This window comes from Pararge aegeria, chromosome 6 (assembly GCF_905163445.1).
Source record: "Pararge aegeria chromosome 6, ilParAegt1.1, whole genome shotgun sequence".
NCBI lineage: Eukaryota > Metazoa > Arthropoda > Insecta > Lepidoptera > Nymphalidae > Pararge > Pararge aegeria.
The window spans coordinates 68720-87829 of NC_053185.1; the positions used below are offsets into that span (position 1 = coordinate 68720).

A 19110-nucleotide genomic window follows, 5' to 3' on the forward strand; every position below is an offset into this window, starting at 1 on the left:
TAAAGAACATATTAGAGTAAATTTTAATAATTGCACTGTACAAAATGTAAATTACTACTATGTAATAATTAGTTTTTGTATTGTTTGTATTTATTTGTTATTAGTAATGGATTGTATTAGGGGTATTGGGGGACGGGCGGGGTCAATCCACACTGGGCTAGCGTAGACCACGGCCTTAACCCCGTCTCATTGTGGGAGGAGACACGTGCCTTGTAGTGGGCTGGTAATTGGTTGATAAGATGATGATGGTATTACGTTACTAGGACGGGCTGTTTTAATCACCATCTAGTAGGAAATATTGCATTGCATTTTTAATAATAGCAGGCACTTATTTCGAAATCACAAAGAGACATTCTAAAGAGACTTAATATTCATTTATTTGTATTCCTTTACAAAAGGTGGCGTCCGGCGCCTGGCCTCGCACTCACGCGGCCTCGTGCGCCTTGCGCGCGCGCGCACCGGGGCGCCACGCGCACGCGTACAGCGCGGCGGCCAGCAGCGCCCCGACGGGCGGGCCCACGCAGTACACCTGCGCGACACCAGTAGCTTTATAATTACATACCAAAAAAAATGCTATTTATGCAACTGTTACATAATGGAAATAATTTTAACTTCAGTCATCGTCAATATCAATTCATTACCGCGAACGCTGCGCGCTGGCCAAACTAGAAATTTCAAAACAATTAATTAAAAATTTATTTATTTCAAGAAGGCCTTGTTTATAAGCACTTTTGGAACGTGTAAGTGAATGAAAGTGCGAATCGGTAGACTTCCCGCTCAGAGAGCATGATGGAGATTAACTCGAGTATTATTTTAAAAATAAAACACGTGATTTAAAATTTCCCTAATAACGTAAAATAAATAAATCGACAAATATAAGACTAAAAAATAAAGAAATAAGAGTATACATTTTCATTAATCATGGTGATCACGAAAATAACGAGTAGGTAAATTGTAAAGTGGCCATAAGGGATTGATATTGATAATAATGTATAGTATTCTACTAGTTAAGTTCTTTCAATTGATCCATATTTAAGGGAGTTAGATTTTAAATTTATCGTAGTGAATAATATTCTACCAGTAGAGATCTATAATTTGATAAACATATTGAGGGAGTCGCAAAAAAATATGTAATCCACCATTTTGTGGCGGCCATCTTGGATCGATTATAATAATAATAATAATAATAATCATTTATTAAGGCTAAAAATGATGGATATAATAATTACATGAATGCCCTAACCTCTGCGGAAGGAAAACCTGTGTCACAGAGGCTAGGTCCTTCCTGATGTTACAAAGGAAGGATTTTCATCAAACATAGCTAAGAACACTCCCTCATAATACACCTTTAAAGCAAAAAAGATTTTGATGATTGTCTTTTTTTATAGTAATAATTGCCGGCCCCGGCGGACGGCCCCGGCGGACGGCCCCGGCGGACGGCCCCGGCGGACGGCCCCGGCGGACGGCCCCGGCGGACGGCCCCGGCGGGGGACGGCAGCTCACCCACAGCGCGCGCAGGTCGGCGGCCAGCAGCGCGGGCGCCAGGCTGCGCACCGGGTTGGCGCTGGCGCCCGTCAGCGCGCCCGCCGCCAGCCCCAGCGCGCCCACGGTCGCGCCCACGCGCAGCGCCCACGAGTCTCGCTGCGCGGCGCAGCGCGGGTCCCACCCCGCCAGGTTCACCAGCGCCAGCACGCCGCCCAGCAGCGCCTCCACGCACAGCGCCTGCACAAGTGCGCGACTCACTCCTCGGCGCCTCGCGCGGGCTCGGGGAACGACGTAGCTTCCCAGACCAAATCGCATTCCGCAGCATTTAAAATGCGAAATTTATTAATTTAGGTTAAGTAATAAATCGATACGATTCAAGGAAGGAAAAACCGACCTTAACACAGAATAGGTACCACCTGATGTAACAAAGGCTGCTAGTTTATTTTGAACCTAGGTTTCAACTAATCTACAAATTATAAACTATTTAAAAAGAAAAAAGTGTTCTGCGAGAGACACTAAAAAACATATATTTTATCTTTGTTGTGATAACCGTTGATTGACCTCTAGCCAAAAGATGATTTGACTAAGTCCCTTTTCAGCAAAAACTTTGACTTCTTCCCACGTTGAACCTTTGCATAAAATGACAGTATCCGCAAAACAGAAGGCACGGCCGTATAATAAGGTGACAATTCACAGAGGGTTTATGTACTCTAGAAAAAGGGTTGAACTTAAAACCCTACCCTGACGGACTCCATAGCTGATGTCAGAAAAATTACTAGTTTGCTTATCTACATTAACACAGTTACCTACCCTTAAAGTAGTTTTAGAACCAGTCAAAGGTAATTCTATACGGTAGATACATTTATTGTTAACATATTATTATTATTTATATTCATATCTTATTATTATTAGTTTCTCTTATCTCTCTATAGATAGCAGTCGTTATTGTTTTTTTTTTTCATGTGTGTATTTTATTCCACATATAGATACATGTATAAGTGAGAACCTGTTGTAAAACGGAAATAAATTTAAAAAGTATCATAGTAGTACTGCATCTGAACTGTCGAATTTCTTTCTTTCGTCGTTGTTACTTTTCGATTTTTATGACTGAGCTAAATGAATATTTTTTTACCTATAGATGCAGCAATTATAATTATAATTATATTTTATTCGAGCTTTAAATAAATCGCAATAAGTCCATTTTACTCCATGCTCGAAAACGCTTCCTGGAGTGCGAGAGAGCGCGGGCGGCGGTCACCTGGTAGTCGGACACGTGGTCGGCGGGGCGCGTGACGCAGCGCGCCAGCGCGCCGGGCGCCAGCGCGCGCAGCCCCGCCGCGCCCGCCAGCGCGCCCGCCAGCTGCGCCGCCAGCGCCGCCGCGCCGTGCGCCGCGCGCACGCGCCCCGCCAGCAGCGCCGCCAGCGTCACGGTGGGGTTGAAGTGCGCGCCCGACACGTGGTCGAAGCACTGCACCAGCGCCGCCACGCACAGCGCGGCCGCCAGCGCGCGCTCGGCCGGCGCGCGCGCCGCGCACTCCGGCAGGCACGTGAGCAGCACCAGCAGCGCGCTGCCCGCCGCCTCGGCCGCCGCCACGCGCCACAGCGCCGCCGCGCGCGCGCCCGCCCGCGCGCCGCCCAGCGGCCGCGCCTCCGTCGCGTCTGCGGAGCGCGCGCGTCAGACGTCAGTACGCATCGAGCCGGTCGCACCGCTCGCCGCCGCTACTCACGGTCCGCGCCGGCCGGCTGGTGCTCCTCCGAGTACGCCATGCTCGCGCACGGCTGCCCGCTCGTCGGCTATTGCAGAACGACTCCCATGGTACTGCGAAATCGACTTATTAATTTGACACGTAACCGAGAAACCATCAAGCTTTAAGGAAAGTCGAATATAAAATGTCGCTCACCATCTCATTATATGCTGTCAGGGGATATTATCGAAAGAATTTACAACTTGATGATGTTTGTTCTCAGTGTCGCTTATCCGCCGGTGTGAGGCAAACTGACTCTAATGTTTACGTAACTTAGCGTCCATCTTCGTATACTCCCCGGGATCTGCGGTTGTTTGCTCTCGGAACACTAAAACACTATTTTTCACAGCATCTAAGTACGTATGTATGGTTTGTTTTGCATTATCTAATTTATGAGTCACTACAGACAATACAAATCTGCGTACATAGGACAAAAAAGATAATGCAAATGCATGGAAATACAGACTTGTATTAAGCGATAAGATTATCGCGGCAGTAATTTAATTCAAACCCCCAACATACGAGACTTACCATGGCACTTAACAGCTTGAAGATATCCCAGCTCCCTTATTTGTTATTCCAGCTCCTGTATTTCACCAAACTTCAACAAAAACCAACGACACCTTTGCTAAGCGTAGCTATTTATGCAACTGTTACAAAATGAAGGATATTTCAATTCTGGTGAAAATGGGAAAGCATGAGAATTAAAATGACTAACCACGTATACTTAATTGTAAATAAGATTTTTTCTACGCCCTAGAAAATAATTCACTACAAAAAACATTTTTTTAAAACAATACAATTTTATATATCGCAATAATTATAGATGTAAGATGGAGTGTTTTTCAATGAGGACTATCAGATGACAACGTAGTCATTTTTGTAGGTACATAATAAATAAAAGATTTAAAAAACTATTATTAGTCAGTTAGGCTATCAGGTCTTAGCTATAACGACACTGAAGATATACTTAAGATTATGATGTAAACATTTACACAATTTACATTTCACACATTTGTACAACATTCTTTCATGTTAGTGCACTGTTTTGAATGTCTTAAATGTTGTTCACGCACGCACGCACACAAGCATCCACTTGCACATTCATGTACGCACTCACGCACATACGGTCACACACACACACACACACACACACACACACACACACACACACACACACACACACACACACCCCCCCAGAATACCCTACACAGACCTACAAAATTTATTCTTTAGTTATAGTTTAATTTTTATTTTGTTTTCTTATTTTTAGCTCTTAAATTTTAGAATATGTATATTTTATAAAACATAGGTTTCAAATAAACAAGCACCCTTTGTAACCTCAGGAAGGACCTAGCCTCTGTAACACAGGTTTTCCTTCCGCAGAGGTTAGGGCATTCATGTAATTATTGTATCCATCATTTTTAGCCTGAATAAATGATTATTATTATTAGTTATTGGTAGATGTATGCATAGTATTCTACGAGTTAAGTTCTTTCTATTGATACCCATATTTAAGGGAGTTAGATTTTAAATTTATCGCATTGAATAATATTTTACTAGTTGAGCTCTATCTTTTGATAGATATTGAGGGAGTCGAAAAAAATATATAATCCACACTTTTGTAGCAGCGGCCATCTTCGATCGATTTTCAGCAAACATAGCTAAGAACACTCGCGACTTATTCACCTTTCAAACAAAAAAGAAACAAATTTAAATTGGTTCATCCACTTGGAGGTTACGATGCCACATACACACACACACACAGAGACGTCAAACTTACGACGAGTAGGTTCCCACTGACGTATACATGGTAAGGAAAGGCTGCATAGGTATCAATCTTTGCCTTATTGATTGAAGATTCGCATCGATACTGCTGCCAAATTCATAATTAATGGAATATTTCGATACCGAGGTAGATAAGAATTTATGTTGTGAACGCCGCCGTAGATTTATATTTAACAATTACCTTTATTCTAATCGTAAATACATATTCGCTTGCTTCTATTGTTTACATGTTTAAATCTTAATTAAATATTAACTGAGCTTATGTCCATGATATTATATTCATATCAGCCTTCAGCGTTGTCGACATCGGTGTGTTGCGATTAATATCTACAGGATACACAACCTGGGCTCTGACGCGAGCCTCGAGAATTGGTATTTGTAGAACCGATGCTGACTGACAACATTGGCGTGGTCTGACGAACCGCCACTATTCCTACAGATGAGTGAACTTGAGCTAATATACTTTATTTAATATACCTTCGCTGTAGTACGAATGACTGGGGAAAGTAAATCAGTTGCAGCAACTCAATAGTTGTGTAATAGTTTTTCAGCTGCAGCGAACGGAAAAACATAGAAGGTATTCTATATGCGCACGTTTAAGGAAATAACAGATCTTTGTCTTTATAAAATACGATGATTATATTAAAATACATCAACAAGCCATGGTTTGTATACTCATTGATAGTAAAAAGTATATGATCTATGGCGGTGACGCGAATATGTCAAGTTCGATTGGCGGGAAAGAAAAAGTTGGCACGGATTTAAATTAAGAGCTAGAAAATTAATTAAAATAAAAGTTAAGTGATAGAACGTTACAAATTAGAAATAGATAATTTATAATGGAAAGTATACCTATACTTAATTAATTAGTATTGTTGTGGTGAAACGAAAGTCATACTTGTACGGAGTTGTGATAAGTTGGTACCTGATGTTGCAACAGATAACTATATCTCTTAATCTCCCTTGGTTTGTTTAGGTATCACTTATGGAGCCCTAGAATTATTTTAGACAGACAGTTGCTATATGTAGCAGAAGCTCTATCTAAACAGCTAGTTCCAAAATTTCTGGTTTTATAAGTTATATCCATCTTATATGTCTTGTATCAAAGGGCCTAGCGTTATAACATATGGCAATGTTGTAATTGTGTTTATAAGAATTGTTTCAACTGATTGAATGAAAGAGCTACGGGAGAGTTTCTGGCCATTGGTCTTCTCTGACAAAGACAGCATTCCAAACTGGTAGTTGAGTCATTTCAAAGTTACAAGTAACATGATTTATAGAGAAATTTAATATACAGTATTAGAGTTGGTCCAGTTTTTTTATTTTACTCCTTGGAAAAAGAAAGTTAAAGGGGACAGACCCACATCACTGCTCTGATGCAGGTTGGTGGGCTTTAATGATATAATTTATAAAATTAATACCTTAATAGAATGATTTTTGTAAAGAAGACCATTTATGAACTCTAACAGAACAGTAGGACATCTCCGCAGCATTAAGAAACTTCAAAATATACTAACTTCAAACAATTTATTAAAAAAACTCAGAAATTGTTAAAAACTCAGAAATAATCTTCTAAGGCCTTAAGCCCCAAAAAAAGAGTGTTTAGATTTATTGAAACTAAGAAGCTAATGGATTAAGATATGAATCTGACACAGGTTTTAGAATCACAAATAGCCAAACTTGAATACGGAAACTAGCAAAAGAGACAATACAACAATAATTATACTCAAACTAACTTTGAGTGTAATGATGAAGGTATATTTAGTCATCCACAGTCTGTTACCAGCATCATCGCGAGATTGGACGTAATATGAGCTTAATTCTTAATTCACTTCTACACAGGCACACTGTATTGAACCTCTGTTTACCTAACTCAGACTAAAAACGATTGTTTCCTTCTATATTTAAAAACAGAGATAGGTATGATGGTGCAACTAATTTAATGTTACTTATTGGAAATAAAGGCAATATTAACAAAACTGAATTAATAAAACTTTATAATTTCTTAGATTCTTTAAATATTAATGTTCTTTAAATTATCTTATGTATACATTTCCATAGTGTAACAATTTGCCACACCAATATATATAAATAATTTAAATATGACTCTGTACTATTTATATAGCAATACGCTTTTTTCACAATAAAATATATTTTTTTTATTCACACTATTATTAATTTATATTTATTGAAATTTTTAACACTATTCTTAATTTAAATTTATTTTCTAATTTTTAGTTCGGTTTTCTAGAAAAAGCGTGTTTTTTAAACTATTATTTATTTTAATACATTTATTACAGTATTTAATTCTGTCTTCACTAGTAAGTCTGTTATGATTGCAGATACAATGGTTTCAGTGAGTGGGCTACAGTTGGACTACATAAAAGTAGGCATAGGTTATAAGTAGGTACCGTATGCAGAACGAGAATATGTTACCAGTGATGAGATGAAAAAACAAGTTTCAATTATTTGCACCACCCAACCTAACATTCATATTTATATTGTATAGAATGTGGTGTGTTTCCTGACTTGAAGTAAATTAGTTCCATTGTTAATATCGGGTAGTACTAACGACCCTTCTAACTTTAAGACTAATATCTAAACTACCTATTCTCAGTAAAATATTTGAAAAACTTATATTAAATCAGAAACTTAACTGTTTTAATAAAAAATATTGATTCCATGCCAAGCAATTTGGTTTCCCACGGGGACGCTCAACAACCGACGCTGGTGTCGAGTTAATGATAAACATGATGTGTTCTTAGACCAGGACGCGTTTGGAACCCTCTTAGCTTTAGTTTTAAGTTAGCAAATGCAGTTATCTCCATAACCTAACATTAGTAGTGACATGTTAAATGTATGAACGCTTCATAAGTGCCTGAGGATATAAAAAAATTGAATTTGAATTGTGCATGTGTGTGCATGCAGCAAGGAACCAGCTGTGATTGGCCGGCAGTTACGCAGTGTCACGGGTATACTTAACCAACTGGCATTTCATTTTGTCGTTAGACAACTATGCGATACCATTGGGATTGGGAACCATGGTAAAGTAAAACTGATGATGGCCACGGAAACGTTTGGCCACCGTAACACGGGTTGCGATTCGACTACTTTAATATAGATGTTAAGCAATTCATGCTTATTAATAAGAATAATATAAAAAAGGGAATAAGACCAGCGGCCCAGGCGGGATACCAGCAATAGTACTGAGAGCCCGTGCTGCCGAGCTGTCTCCAGTAGTGCCCGAATCACGAAAGCTTGGAAGGTTGTAACCTTGTTAACCGACAAAAAAGGTAGATGTGCAGACCCGGCCAATTGCAATCAACTTGTACTTACTTTGCAAAAGCACTGTGTATTGAACCAAATGCTTCTTGCAAACGGAGAGATACATGTCCGGTCCCCGCGCTGGTGGCGCCGACATTTTTGGACATTGAGAGACTTTGGTAGAACGCATTAATTTGACCTTGAATTAGGGGTCTGATTGGTGAGACGCTAATCTGGTCAAGTTCAATGCTACCAAAACGCAAGTGTGTTTATTTACTGCCAAACGGACCCCCATTTCCAATGACTCCGGACATTCTAAAGTGTATTACATTTGCATCTTCATTCTAATTCGTATCGCAAGGATCTGCAATGCCCTTCCAGCTTCCATTTGCTCCCATGCCTACAATATGAGTAGGTGCCTTTAAATCAAGAGTTAATAGGGATATTCTAGGCAAGCGCGCTCCACCATAGGCTACATCGTTACTTACCATCAGGTGTGATTGCACGCCTATAGATTAAAAAAAAAAAAACATATATAATAACGCTATGATAACTATAACGGAGCGTTTATGCACACTTGCGCAGAAATAAAAGACCAGGTTATTGTATTGTCACAACTTTTAATTGTTAAAACAATAATAAGTAAATTTCGATACTTACAATTCTTAAAATAATATCGAACAGTTGTTTTGGCAATTTAGTACGTGTATGGTTATTGCTATTATTAATAATTAAGTTACTTTTCTTTTCTTGGGTAATTTTCGGCAATGATAAATTTGAATGCAAGCGCCAAAAAAACGTGTAATGATTTTTTGTTAGCCGATATTTAAAACTAAAATGTAGCAAATATTTTCGTCTTTTTAACATAAAAATTTATTTGAAATAAATAAGTTATTATTATTCACGTAATCGTAAATAAAATAACACGATAAAATTTATCTATTCAAGAAAATGTGCAAAACCTCTTCATTGTTTCTATACCATTATTTCACAAAAACTGTACTACCGGTTGAACTAAGATCGCTTCGATCACATATAGCTTTCCTACGGTGAGGCACGAAACACGAGTGCGGGGGACATCGAATGAAATTTCATCTCGTTTTCCCCGTTGTCTAGTTTTAGGCACTTAAGGGAACTTAAAGGGACTTTTCGTTATTTTTTGTCTAAAATGATCAAAATATTCACGATTATAGATTCCGGGCTCCAAATAAATCATTGCTAGTTGTTTATATTTTCTTTCTATTGAAAATGTTTTTACAAACACGTTAATTAAATAAGTTTTTCTTCCGGCTAGACGCGCGCCAGCGCGGCGTCGAGCGCGTGGCGCCGCGCCGCCAGCCGCGCGTGCAGGTAGCGCGCCGCGCCCTCGCCCGCCCACGCCTGCGCGTACAGCGCGCTCTGCCGCTCCTCCTCCGGGTTGCCCGCGCCGCCGCCCAGGCTCTGCGCCACGCGAGAAGGGGGCTTAGCCGCACGGTTCTAAAGCTCATATTCGAACGACCCCTCGGCCGGTGCTCTCGGCACGGAACACTTTCCGTCCGGAACTTGCGATTCTAAGACGAGCGCCATTAGAGTCTATTTCGCTATGGCGGTGTAACGTTTCGAGCCGAGGGGCGCGGAACCCTCGCCGAAACATTCTAGGACTCGAGTCTTTTGCGAGTGTCGAATCACTGACGTAGAAACGACTCACCGAAGAGCTTCAATTAAACTCTATACGTGAAAATACAAAAGACTGACACTTAAGACTTTTACTTATTTTTTAATTTAGAAGATGTGAGATACGCGTATAAAAATAGGCCTGTTCGTATAAATGTTATCTAAGAGAAGATAACGATCGAAAGATATCCAGTCGCAAGGGATTCATTCGACACCGGAGTTCCAGAATTTAGCTAATCCTGCAGTCCGTGAGGGGTCGCGGTCGCCGAGCGCGAGCCTACCTTGCGTTAATACAAAACCCGAATATCAGACAAAGTACCTTGAGGTCTCTGGACTGGCTCACGAGCCACTTCTGGATGAACTGCTGCGGGTCCTTGCTGAAGCTCAGGAAGAATTCGCGGTTGGTCTTCAGCTGGTTGATCGTGTCCACCTGCGACGGAGCAAAGCAATGGGTGTCGGTGAGCGCAGGAAGAGATCGGTAGCTATCATGGAGATGCAGAGCATTTGGAGTTATTTCATTACCCGAGATTATCGTATCGTGTCACTTCATGATAATAGTAATCATATTCGTCAAAAGGCACAGCTTACACATACTAATTTAAACTTCCGTATTTCCGTATAAGGGTTAGATCCTAAGAAATGGTCACCATTCAGTGATAACCCACTAACCTCACGTTGGGACTGATTTTTTTATAATGTCATTCAAATCCCGATGTGCCCCTTAACGAGTGTGGATAAGGGCCGCTGGGACTACATCTTCAAAACGAGCGCAGAGCCAGAGCACCAGCGGAGTCTAAATATAATGTGTTACGCGACATTTGAATTGCGTATCTGTAAAGTTTGCGTTCATAATCGCTTCGTACGAACCGCAAAAAACTTTCCCAAATTCTTTTTAACACGCTTTTATTAGCTTCACCTGTATGTATGTTTGTATGTAACTGACCCCTTTGAGCTCGATTTTGTCTTATCAGAATCTAATAATGTGAATTAAAAAAAAATATTTTATTGAAAAAAAAAAGCGTGGGGTTCTTTTTAAGATATTATCAAAATAATAATCACTCTACTAAAAATCTGTCAATAAAACATTTATCAATATTGACACCGTGCACCCCACGCTTTTTTTTACAATAATATTTTTTTAATTTACAGTATTATTAATTTATATTTATTGAAATTTTTAGCACTGTTCTTATTTTAAATTTATTAAAATCTATTTTCTATTTTGGTTTTCTATAAAAAGCGTGTTTTGTAGTTTTTTTTAACTATTATTTATTTAAATTTTATCAACTCTGGCATCAACACACAAATTTTGCGGGTCGTAGTTCTCGAAAAATTAAGCTCATAGGCAGTGGCGTGCACTTCATACATGCACAAAAGCACTGCATACCCTTGATATATAAATCGTATAGGAGGAGAATTTGTGCCGTTTTATGCTATTTTCCTGGGGTATGTATACCCTGGTAATGAACCCAGTGCACGCCACTGCTCAAAGGACCACTCTCTCAGTCCGGTCGTCGGATCACAAATGACAGAGTAGGTTTGAAATTTGTAAATCGGCCACTCTCGCGCCTCGTCTGCGACGAGTGGGAACGAGCGAGGCCGAGCACGCACCGTCTCGTGGATCTTGGCGTCCAGGCCCTGGATCTCCTGCTGGTTGGCCGTGCTGAGCAGGAAGCTGTTCATCTGCGCCTTGAGCGTGTCGTCCACCTCCACGTCGATGTCGTAGCACGCCGTCTGCTTGGCGTCGTGCGGCGGCTCCACGGAGATGAGGTGGTTGATGACGATGGGGTCGGGCGCGTGCAGCAGCGCGCCCAGGCGCGCCGGCACCTCGGCCAGCTTCATGCGCGCCACGCCGAAGATCTGCTCCAGGTAGCTGTCGCAGGCCAGCCACTCGCGCTCGCGCGCGTCCTGCAGGCCGTGCGTGCGCGCGTACTGCCACAGCGCGTTGACCACGACGGGCCGCGCCTGCGTGTGCACGCCCAGCAGCCGCGCCAGGCGCGCGTCCAGCTTGAACTGCAGCGGCTGGTAGTCCAGCAGCAGCAGGATGGTGCAGCGCACGTTCTTGTAGCCCGGCCGCTTCACCTGGAAGCCGTCCGTCTCCTGCGTCGTGAGCGTGCGGTGCCACTCCACCAGGTGGTTGTCCGGCCCGTACAGCTCCTTGTCCAGCTCGATGACCAGCGACTTGAAGAACGACGAGAACTTGCGCTTCACCTGCAACGCGCGCCGGGTGAGCCGGGCGAGCCTCGCCCGCGGGGTGAGCCTCGCCCGCGGGGGCACTCACCTTGTTGGGGTCGTTCTTGGAGTCGTCGAGCAGGCGGCCCTCGACGCGCAGCTCCCACGAGGCCACGGCGTTGTCGCCCTGGCCGGGGTAGAAGGTGTTGGAGATGAAGATGCGCAGCTTGCGCTTCTGCTTCATGGGCCGCTTGAGCGCCTCCTGGATGTCGAGGCGCTTGCGCAGGATGGTGGCGTCCAGCTTGCGCTCGAAGGCCAGCAGGTCCATGTAGGCCTGCGACTCGGGCACCAGGTCGCGCACCTTCTGCGGCAGGATCTTGTCGGCCAGCCGCTTCTTGCGCTTGCCCGCGTAGCCCTCGCTGAAGAAATTTATTTAATAAAGTATACCAGATATTTTATTAAATAAATTATTGAATGAGCCATAATAACGCCTTATTATTTTGGTAGCATGCACCTCAACTTTTTACGTTAGGAGCGTTTTAAGCAATTAAAATCAATGGTGAACAAAAACTGCATGCCAAAGTTCTTCATAATATTCTCAATGGTGTCAGTGTGAAGTCCACCAAACTACAATGGGCACTGCGAACTTAATACCTTCTCATTGTTGGAAGAGATCTGTGCCCTGTACTGTGCCGATAATATATGTGATAAACGCTTTTTATGTAGATGAAAAGCTAAAATATGTTTTTCAACCATAATTTTTGCGCATTATGAGTCAGTTTATTAACGAGACGAAATAAATCTTACCCCACTAATTTTAGACCAGTATCAGTACTACCCATTTTCAGGAAAAAAAAATTAAAAACTGAATTTGAAATCATTACACCACACTGAGCGATCAAAGTATCTCAACAAATTTCAGGCTTCAAATTTATTGAAGCCTGAAATTTGAAAGGAGTCACGTGATGCACTTAGTGTGTTCTGTGACTTGTCTAAGGCGTTTGATTGCTTTGTACATAAAACGTTAGTCAGAAAACTACACGATGGAGTTCAAACAGTACACATTAATGGAAAGCAGTCTAATGGGTCCTTATTTACATTAATGACCTTCCTTACCTTGCTTAGGACAATCACGTGATAGTATTGTTTGCTGATGATACATAACTTATGTTAGAAATTAATAGATGTGAATTAGCTTTTGACGATGTAGACAACTTTCTCGCTAAAGTTGTACAATTGTATGACGCTAAAAATTTGGTTTTAAATGAATAAAAAAAAATTAGTGCATAGATTTCACATTAACAAATTTTAAACATAGGAAAAACTATAATGAAGAATTGAATCCGGTGGATAGGACAGTATTTCTCGAAATAACGATAGATGCTAAACTTCAATGGTTCCCTCATGTAAATAATTTATCGAACAGGCTTGGTTCTGCTGCCATGCAGTAAATAAGATACGCCACATGACAGACCTAGAAACTGCTAGGCTAGTCTATTTTAGTTACTTTCACAGCATTATTTCATATGGAATTTTACTATGGGCTAATGCTGCTGATATTGGCACTATTTTCGCTGCAGAAGACGGCGGTTCGTGCGATTTATAAAATGGCTCCGAGTCTTTGAGTGATAAATTTAAAGATGTTACAATAATGATAGTATATAGCCAATACATCTTTGAAAATTTAATGTATATTCACAAAAATATTTCTTAATTTAGGAGAAAATGTAGCTGCAATAACTTGAACGTTAGTAGCAAAAATATACTTGCAGTGCACTAGACTTCACCGAATAAGCAATTTATTTAAAGGAAATTGTATACAATTTTACAATAAATTACCGGTTGATATCTTGGGGATGTCTATAAAACAGTGAAATAGTTTGTGTTAGAGAAAGTCCTACCATAGTAAAAGGTATTACGTAAACGATAAAAAAGCTTTGGTGTAAACTATTGCTCTAGCGGTCTAGCCTAACCAGGTTGCTTCTTAAATATTTTCAAATGACAATATGAGATGGCGATAACAAAAAGAACACCCAGGTCAGTTTGTTGTGGGCTTCTTCTTAAATCAGGGTATCACGTTTAGAACCCTAGTAGGTTTAGTTTTAAGTTTACGAATGTAGTTATCGCCACCACTACTCACTACTATGTACACACTTTGTATGAACATGTTTATTGAACACCAACATTTGTTATTATATACCTTAGGTAGGTTTTGTTATTAGACACAATACCGAAAAATCTCAAATTGATAATGATGATAGTGTTACAATATATTATCGCTTAATCTAGGGTGAATGTGTGTGTTTGTTTTAACCATCAGCAATTTAATTTATAATTGATTTTACAAGGTTTTATGTTTCGTTATACTTTAAGGCAAATAGATATTTAAAAGTTGTAGTTTGGCATTGTTTGTTACGATTGATATTTTTTTATTTATTTTATATATAAGTATGGTTTCATGAATTTAGAAAATTTTTGGGCCGTGTGTATTGCAGCTAGGAACTTTAGCTACACGGTAAGAGATTTTTTTCCTTATATTTTGTGTTGTATTCTAGTATTGAGTGTTGTTTAATTCAAATATTCAAATTCAAAATGACTTTACTCTACCACCAGTTCCGAAGGCAGATTCTACCGAGAAGAAGCCGGCAAGAAACTCAGCAGTGTCTTTTTTCCAATACAAACAATTTACATTTTACATTTTAAAATTCATTTTTCTATCTTGCGAGAGATGAAAGCAGAGCCGGATGCTTACAAGCCTTGTCATTAAGAAATTCATCAATTGTATAGTATCCTCACTATAATAAATGTGTTTTAACACATTCTTTAAACTTATGAATTTGTAGGTAAAAAATTACTTTATGAGTCATGTTATAAAAGCGTATAGTCAATCCCACAAATGACTTCTGCACCTTTCGCAGACGATATGCAGATGTCACTAATTTATGACCATTTCTTATAAGTCGACTGTTTATATCCACTTTTTGTTTATATAGACTAACTAGCTGTTGCCCGCGACTTCGTCTGCGTTTGATATTGTTTTTAAAGTATTCAGTATCGCTAAGCCTTAAATGAGTATAGTAGTATATATATAACATGTGACTGTCAATTAATTATAGACAAATAATTTGCAATAAAATAAAATTGCGACTATAATTAAAGATCTAAGCTATCCTATCTCTTAAGTTGGACCAGACTGCTCACGGTGGGTCAATTTAATTTAAAATCGGTTAAGTTGTTTAGGAGTCCATCGCGGACAAACATCGTGACAGGAGATTTATATATATTAAGATATGTTGTCTTACAAATACTATATTGTGAGGCTACCTTAAGTATACTTATTTCTTTAAATTTTTCACAGAGGGATTCACGTGATCACGTTAAGTTTATATATTGACCGTACAGCTCTTTTCTGCAATATGAATTTACTTTCAATATCAGCAGCTTTGCCCCATAATAAGATAGATCCCTTAAGACATCACACTAGGAAAGTACGCAAAGTAAACAAATCTTGCTGTTTCAACGTCAGTAATCTGTCTAATTTTCCTGACGGCGTAGGCAGCTGAGCTTAGTTTAACTGCTAGTGTATCTATATGGGTACCGCACTGAAGCTTACAATCTAAGGTCATGCCAAGAAAAACTGTGGAATCTTCCATTTATAGTGATCTCCATTTATTATATATTATTTTATTATTATATTTTTATTAACTTTCTTTAAATTTGGTAAAATAAATTCCACACACTTAGTTTATAGATTCCAGTAAAAAAGTTGTCTTACAGTCAGTATGTTAAATTGTCTATTTACTTCAAAACTCAGATATTGGAATGGAAGACGATGACTTTCTTTGATAAGCACCTTTTGTGCTCTTGCTAGTGGTTGACAAATTGCAAGATAGACCATTCTTATAATCTTGTAGGCTGCTGTTTCTCGAAGGCTTTTGAAAATATAAATAATGTGGCTATGTTGAGTGAGTAAGTTTATATAATCTAAAATTTAGATCAATACTTATCTATTATGATACCTATTTAAGACGTTTTATCTAGGGTTGGACAGGTACATGATTAACAGAAATGAGTTAATGTTTTTAGTTTTGTTTTGTCTGCATTTAGTGTTAAAAAATATTTTTTAATCAGTCACTTATTTCGTAAAAATTTGCTTGAGCTGATACAAATAGTTTTTTCCACGATTTTTGAGGGAAGCAGAAATGTGTGGTCCGCAAATAAGATAATTTATACCGGAAGGAGCACAAGTTGTTTGTATATTGAAAATAATGTTGGGGCCGAGAGACCTCCCTGGGGTACACCATAATCTACCGGAAGGAAGTTATCTAAGTTTTTCCTTATCTTAACACACTGGGATCTCTTTTTCAAATAGTCTGACATCAGGTCTAAAGGTCCCCCACACTCTCCTATGCCATTTAGCTTTCTTATCAATTTAAGAATCAACATGATGTAAAACACCTTAGCTAGAACAAAGGATATAGCATGGCAATTATCACCGTTGTCAATGCATTGGTAAAAAACTGTGAAAATTCTATTAGTGCGTCATTTGCTGACCTCCCGGTTACGAAAACTATATTGGTTGTCTGAGATAAGTTTAAATTTGTCAAGGTTAGTTAGTTATTATGTTGTTAATCGTCTTTCTAGTATTTTTGATATGGCGGATACTATCGGTATCGGCCTATAGTTATCGAGTTAGCGTCTGTCGCCCTTTTTGTGCATTTTTATGACACCAGTGATGTGGCACTACGGGGCTGGGCCGCAGTCTCACCCCTGGTAGTGCGGCTTGTGCGGCGGCAGCGGCGCGCGCTTGGGCGGCGGCGCGGGCGGCGGCGCGCGCGGCGCGGCGTAGGGCGCGGGCGCGGCGGGCGGCGCGGCGGCGGGCGGCGCGGCGGGCCCGTAGGCCGCGGGGCCGGGCCGGGGCGCGGCGGCGGGCGGCGCGGCGGGCCCGTAGGCCGCGGGGCCGGGCCGGGGCGCGGCGGCGGGCGGCGCGGCGGGCCCGTAGGCCGCGGGGCCGGGCCGGGGCGCGCCCGCCGCCGGGGCCGCGCCGGCGGGCGGCGGCGTGAAGCCACTGCGCGGCTGCAGACCGCCAGACGCAGTTATCATCGGCTTTACATTTTAATTCAATTAAATTATGCAATTATTATAAGTATGGTTTTCTTCAATGCTACTATCGGGTCACATGATAGACGAGAAATCTTTAATCTTGTTATTATATGGGATGTTATAAAAACCCTCAGTGAAAAATAAAAATAAATGGAGTGTACTGGTATATCGGATGTGCCACATCCGATATACCAGTACACTCCATTTATTTTTATTTTTATGATAATGTTACTCAACATGTCTTGTAAGAAAATATTGTGCTTTAACTTGTAATTCAGAGTAAAGCCCTCACTATGCAGCAGAACTGATGTTTTACTAACTACAAATGTGAAGTGTTCAGTGCTAGCCAAACGGGTAGAACTTTGACTTCACTTTTGGGGGGCGAGTCCGGACTGAATCCGGGCAAACACTTTCAACTTTTCTATGTTATGTGTGTTTTAAGCAATTAAAATATACCTGTGCCCTGTAGTGGGCCAGTAATGGGTTGATATGATGATGAACTACACAAATAATTGCTGTTATATTATACTTATACTATATTTATATTGTACAAAGTACTTCAAAGATAACAAACTAACAACAAAATATAAGTGTCACTATCACACTGGAGGTTGGACTAACTTGGAAGTGGCATAAATGCACATCATTATCTTGGTAGAAGTATTAAGAGTAACTGAAGAGTCTAAACAATTTATTACTTTTTTTTAAGTTGAAAAAGAAAAATGTGTGTAGACGTAGAAATTCTTTTGTATGACAAAATTATTTTCACTAGATAATTTTAGCTTTAGGTAGTCCAAAGTTATTATCTTCCTATCTAGTTCCTATACACTGTATAGAATATGTATATGTGTAGCATAAATTAAAGTGTGTGTGAGAATTTCATTTGGGTTGCACCGGATTTATTTCTATCATGTGATGCCTTGACACCTGGTGGTAGACACTTTAACCGTTAGCATGGTTGTGCTCCGACCGAAAGGCCAAAGTAGTAAAAAAGTGATCATTATAACATGCTATAGATGTTATGACAGTTACATTTTGAGTTGCAATACATGGAACTTCTCTCTAATGCTCCTCATTAGAGACGACGACTTGCGACAATTGCGACATCAATAAGCTGAAAATGTAATTGATCAACAAAGTAACATAACGTTGTCTAAAAGTATATTCCGAGATCGCGAAGTATCACTCAAGTTACCGGAAATGTGGGACCTGAATAAGGTCTAGGCGGCATCGGCGAGCCCTGCGGCGGTGCCGGGCCGGGGTAGCGCTGCTGCGGCGGTGCGGCGCCGGGCCCGCTGGCCGGGAAACGTTGAGCCATCCTCGACGCACTCAGCAGCACTCAGCATGCACAATCCCAGCTCACTTGTGGAAAACAAGAGTATCACAATCACGACTTTATCTCTAATTCATCACACGTATTGACAAATATATCGATGTGTTGTATTATTTCAATATTTTATCTTTAATTGATAAAACTTTCGCAAGTTTGCTTCTATATTTTATTTGATGCCACTTTGACAGTTATGATGAGACGACGGACACAGACTAAAAATTATGAGTAAAGACGACTTACACAACAACGGGTAGCACCGTTGACTCACGAACAATGAGTATATAAACATTACACCCCATAAAGAAGAAAAACCGGCTAAGCGCGAGTAGTAAACAAAACACGTACGTTGTCTTGTTTCCAAAAGTAAAATTACTATTAAAGATTATAATAAACATAGGATTTTTGAATCAAAATTAGTTTACGCTATTACTTTATCAAAACACTGGTAAGAATCGGAAAAAAACACAGACTGAAACTAATTAGAGTTTGACATAGAGTAATAGAACTTAAAAAAAATAACCATAGAGTTGATGGCAGGACACAGTCAGCCATATTTGTTTACCTTTA

The 19110-nt window shown here is 40.3% G+C and overlaps 2 protein-coding genes and 1 long non-coding RNA gene across 3 annotated transcripts; all 3 read right to left on the bottom strand.

The window, feature by feature from the left end:
- Positions 1-3103, bottom strand: LOC120624247 (lens fiber major intrinsic protein-like; the record flags this gene model as incomplete). Its single annotated transcript, XM_039890686.1, has 3 exons — positions 1-529; positions 1504-1722; positions 2744-3103. Coding segments are annotated over 3 exons (684 nt in total), but the record flags the coding sequence as incomplete, so codon positions are not given.
- Positions 3104-3105: 2 nt separating this feature from the next.
- Positions 3106-3961, bottom strand: LOC120624306. Its single transcript, XR_005658759.1, has 4 exons — positions 3762-3961; positions 3387-3566; positions 3213-3304; positions 3106-3144 (listed from the first exon to the last, which is right to left on the bottom strand). It is a non-coding gene; the product is annotated as an uncharacterized LOC120624306 (long non-coding RNA).
- A 4934-nt stretch (positions 3962-8895) lies between these two features.
- On the bottom strand, positions 8896-18749 carry LOC120624305 (brahma-associated protein of 60 kDa). Its single transcript, XM_039890771.1, has 7 exons — positions 18406-18749; positions 17031-17183; positions 16876-16913; positions 12217-12526; positions 11547-12146; positions 10255-10365; positions 8896-9722 (listed from the first exon to the last, which is right to left on the bottom strand). The coding sequence occupies exons 1-7, from the start codon at positions 18526-18528 to the stop codon at positions 9573-9575; spliced, it is 1485 nt and encodes a 494-aa protein (XP_039746705.1). The 5' UTR covers positions 18529-18749; the 3' UTR covers positions 8896-9572.
- Between the last annotated feature and the right edge of the window lie 361 nt (positions 18750-19110).

Coding starts and splice junctions, on each gene's coding strand:
- LOC120624305 (XM_039890771.1), bottom strand. CDS start 18,528: ATGGCTCAACGTTTCCCGGCCAGCGGGCCCGGCGCCGCACCGCCGCAG. Junction 12,147..12,216: donor CCAAGAACGACCCCAACAAG/GTGAGTGCCCCC, acceptor CGCGCGTTGCAG/GTGAAGCGCAAGTTCTCGTC. Junction 10,366..11,546: donor ACGCCAAGATCCACGAGACG/GTGCGTGCTCGG, acceptor GCTCCGTCGCAG/GTGGACACGATCAACCAGCT.